Below are 4,794 nucleotides of genomic sequence, written 5' to 3'. Positions count from 1 at the left end.
TGACATTTGCCATCTCCACATCATTGCATTCAGTTTTTATTCACAATTCGTTTAGTGTCCCAACTTTTTTGGAATCCGGTTTGTAAATACTTTTCAAGAAATCAAACTCTGAAGCTCAACTTTACACTTTAAAGTCAAGTCATACCCAGGGTCAAGTATCGTTACTCTTTAAGACAATATTTCAGAGTTGAACATTTCACATCATCTGACAACTGCAAACCTACCAGGACATGGTCGTCCACCTAAGAACAATCTGCTCACAGGACAACCATCAGTCTGGCTCCACAAGTCTGGTCCAGATCCTGGTTACAGTTTGTCTCACGAACCATAAAGGAAACAGAAAACGTGAAAAAAAGCAGCTTGAACAAGAACTAATTGAACTTTTGGCCTAGAGGCAAAATGCTGAGAGGTGAAAAACTAACACTGCACATCAGCCTGAGCACATCCCACTGTGAAACATGGTGGTAGCAGGATCATGCTGTGGGGATGCTTTTCTTCAGCGAGGATGAAAACTTGTTAGAGGCTGCATTAAAGGACCTGGAACATCCAGCAAGATCTACAATGGAATGGGTCAGATCAGAACATGTTTCTGTTAGAATGGGCCAGTCAAAGTCCAGAACTGAATCCAGCTGAGAATCTGTGCAAGACCTGAAACCTGCTTCAGACGCACTCCATCTAATCAGACTGAGCAGTAGTTTCATAGACAATGGACAAAAGGTGTGGGATATAAATTCACACGCTTTTCAAACTTTTGTTTAAACTGGGGGCTGGGGGGGGGGCAGTATAATTTCCTTAAAGTGAAGTCAGGTCCTCTGGACGAATTCTTCTTCCCAAAACTTTTCATCTTTTATCCAAAAGACTTCTTCAGTCTGAGGAGCTGCAACAAACGGTCATAAACACCTTCTTGCCTGCTAATAGTGCTCGGCCAGCAGCTCCTCAGTCTGAAGAAGTCTTTTGGATAAAAGATGAAATGTTTAAACAAGAAGAATCCATTCAGAGGACCTGACTCAACCTTGTTAGATTAATCTACCTGGATTATTGAGCAGCATCAGGACATAATTTCCCTTCTGTTTCACACTGATGTGGTAGAAAACTTCACTTTAGTAATTAGTGGCATGCAGAGAAAATAAAACTGAAAAACTAAAGATGAGAAAATAATATGCACATACTATGAGCCACCAATACTTTTAGTATTTCAGGTGGTACAGACATACTCAAACTAATCCAAGTGACTCAAAGCATTGCAGTGAAAACAGTTCTTTAAATATGGAAACACACACAACATCTAGAATACACAATGACAGCTCAAAACAACTTTGTTACTACTATGGTTCTGGTTCAAAAGTGTGTAGAACCTCACATAGACCCGCAAAATCAACCAAGACTAAGTCGATACGGAGCTGGAAACCTTTTAAGGTTCTACTCAGTTTTTGGTACTTAACAGCATTTTACTTTTGTCCAAAAACGTTTCACAAATCACAGATGGGACCGGCAGGTCAAGGCAGAAACTGAAACAGGAAGAATGTCCTGAAGGTTTTATGGAACATCTGAACCAGCCCAACGACTCACTGAAGTAACGTGAAGAAAAATACAGGAAGTGTTTTCTGATGACTGAGTGCATTAGTGACATCAAATGTTAATTTCAAAATAAATCCTCTAGATTTGAGCTTTTTTCCTGCTCTCAGAATTCAATATTTCCGTCTCTGCATGACTCAAAGCTTTTCTGTACTTGCGACAGAAACTGTTCACATTTAACACGAAGTGATCGGCTTCTGTTCATGCTCAATCCATGTCGAGCTCAAACGCAGTCATGATGTCCCAGTGCCTCGTTATATCAACACCAGTCATCTGTGCCAAGAGAAACACAAGCAGAAAGTCACAACTTGAGCGTGGATAAAGCGAGCGGTGTGCATGGAACAGGTGACGGTACTGACAGCCTCTCTCCTGCGACGCTCCTGCTCCATTTTGCGGGCGACCTCTCTCTCTTGAACCATGCAGATCTGCTGGGGTTCAGCTTGCGCTTCGTTTGGAGACTTCAGCTTCTCAGCCAGTTTGAGAACATCAGAGGCAGTGTATTTGCAAATCTGCTCACCAGGGTCCTTTTCAACAGGCTGTGGAGCTGGTTCCGTTGTCCACGGGCCTGACAGGCTAGAAAAGGAATGAATATTGTTTAGTCAGATGTTTGCAATAAGGCAACACTAATTAACTAAAAGTTTAGGGTTAGGATTTAACTACTAAAAGTATGTGAACCTTTGCTTTCAGTACCTGGTGTGACCCCACCACCCCCATGCGGCATTAACTGCAACTAAACATTTCTGGTAACTGTTGATCAGTCCTGCTCACCAGCTTGGAGGAACTTTAGTCCACTCCTCTGTAAAGAACAGCTTCAACTCTGGATCTTCTTGAACATTCTTTGGTAGAACCACATGTGTGATGAGGATCATTGCGTTGCTGCATGACCCACCTTCTCTTCAGATTCACTTCATGGACAGATGTTCTGACATTTTCCTTTAGAATTCTCTGATATAATTCAGAATTCATTGTTCCATCAATGATGGCAAAAAGTCATGGTCCAGATGCAGCAGAACAGACCCAAACCATGATACCACCACCACCATGTTTCACAGATGGGATCAGGTTCTTCTACAGGAATACAGAGTTTTCCTTTCTCCAAACATAACTTTTCATTTAAACCAAAAAGTTATATTTTGGTCTCATCGTCCACAAAACATTCTTCTAACAGTCTTCTGGTTTGTCCACGTGATCTTTATCAAACTGCAGAAGAGCAGCCATGTTCTTTTTGGAGAGCAGTGTCTTCCTCCTTCACCTGCCATGAACCATTGTTGTTCAGTTCTCCTGATGGTGGACTCATGAACATCAACATCAGTCAATGTGAGAGAGACCTTCAGGTGTTAGAAGTTACCCTGGGCTCCTTTGTGATCTCACTGACTATTACACACCTTGTTCTTGGAGTGATCTTTGTTGGTCCACCACTCCTGGGGGGGTCTGACTGTGGATTGGTGGAGTCCAAACTCTTTACAGAGGTTTTGTAACCTTCTTCAGCCTGATGAGCATCAACAACTCTTTTTCTGAGCTCCTCAGGAATCTCCTTTGTTCCTCCATGATCCACTTCCACAAACATGTTGTGAAGATCAGACTTTGATAGATCCTGTTCTTTACATCAAACAGGGTGTCCACTCACAGCTGATCATTTTCCATTGATTGAAAACTCCTGACTCTAATATCACCTTCAAATTAACTGATAATCCTAGAGGTTCACATACTTTTACCATCACAAATATGTAAAATTGGATAATTTTCCTCAATAACTAAATGACCAAGTAACTAATGACTAATTTCACAAACTTTCAAGCACCACTGTACATGTCATTTTAAATAACAAGAAAAAAATAATAATCTGGATTAAATAAATTTCAGAGAGGTCGAGAAGAGATGCGCTCAGACAGCTGTGGAAACTCAGGACTGATCAAAGTGGATGTTAGAGGGAAACTTATTTGTATTTTTAATTATTTTCATTAAAATGACAAATTACTCACACTGAACACAGATAAACAAAAAACTTTCATGGTGGTCGACTTTCAGGAAATCGGATTTTATTACACAACCTCACGAAAAGATCAAACTTTATTTTCTCATCAAAGTCAACAAATTACCATGTTGACTAACCATAAAGTATTTTTTGTTATAAATAAATGAGTGACAGACTCTTCCTTTCAGCATGTAGCTGCTGAAGAGCAGGGGAAGCTGCGGTCACATGGTTTAAGTTATGTGACCTTTATGGTCCTAGTGCCTGACATGTTTAAACTGCGTACAATCCCTGGCAAAACATAAATAACAGGCTGTTCCACAAAACTAGTTTTTCATAATTCAAACCGTCTGGCATTAAGAATCTATGAAAAAATACAATCAATCAGACACAATTGCTTGTTTTAAATAAAGTAGAAGAAAAAATATGGAATTACTCATTTGCAGTTTCAAAACAAACGTGTTTTCAGTTAAAACAGGGTGTTCCCACTTTAAAGAGCTGTTACACAAAATGGACAGACATGAATCATGGCTCCAGTATAAGAAACTTGTTTAAAAAGCTAATATAACAAAATGTTACAAAAAATGTTGGTTGTTCCTAGTAAGCTGAGTCTAAAATTTGGACCAAGTACAACAAAATGAAAAGGTTTCAAAAGGGGAATATACTGATCGACCAAGAACGGCATCTCTCCCCCCACCGTCCTGTCCGGCATTGTGACACTTGGAATTATTTTCTGAGTGTCAAAGTGATGCCCAACAGATTTACTTTCACAAGCAGAGCATTATGGCTGGCCTTAATGCTCCACTTGATGTGAAAATTAAATTTTATTAGAATATGCTTTGGGTTTGTTTCGATGTAATGGACACGGGGACGGAAAACAAAGAAGATAAAGCAGAAAAGTGAGAGAAGGGTTAAAATGTAAAGAAGGAGATAGGAATAGAGGAGAGAGAGAGGGATAAAGAGAACACAAATCAACATCATTGAGGTCTGCCTCTAGACCTGCAGAAAGAGAAAAAAAAAACAGACAAAACCAAGAAACCACAACAACAAACAACTTATATAATGATACTTATAACATCATTAGAAAGTATTTTATACAGTACATGGTAATACAATATATATTTGATGGCCACCACAACCCAACTGTGTATCTGATAAACACCTGAATCTAAAAACCTGTGTGAGCATGCTTATCACTATTGTAGTATGAACATATGCTGTCATATATTCATAGATAAAACGGATTC

General features: G+C 39.6%; 1 protein-coding gene across 1 annotated transcript in view; it reads right to left on the bottom strand.

Annotated features, from left to right (window-relative positions):
- ephx4 (epoxide hydrolase 4) overlaps positions 1–2,444 on the bottom strand; it is an 18,790-nt gene extending 16,346 nt beyond the window's left edge. The window contains exons 1-2 of the mRNA XM_037674361.1: positions 2,344–2,444; positions 1,935–2,148 (exon numbers count right to left, since the gene is read on the bottom strand). Of these exons, the coding sequence (XP_037530289.1) occupies positions 1,935–2,148; positions 2,344–2,444 (315 nt within the window). The remainder of the gene's footprint in view (positions 1–1,934; positions 2,149–2,343) is intronic.
- Between the last annotated feature and the right edge of the window lie 2,350 nt (positions 2,445–4,794).

This window comes from Nematolebias whitei, chromosome 3 (assembly GCF_014905685.2).
Source record: "Nematolebias whitei isolate Nwh7 chromosome 3, NemWhi1, whole genome shotgun sequence".
NCBI classification, from domain to species: Eukaryota; Metazoa; Chordata; class Actinopteri; order Cyprinodontiformes; family Rivulidae; genus Nematolebias; species Nematolebias whitei.
The sequence above is the reverse complement of the archived record's forward strand: the minus strand, read 5'-3'. Positions and strand labels throughout refer to the sequence as shown.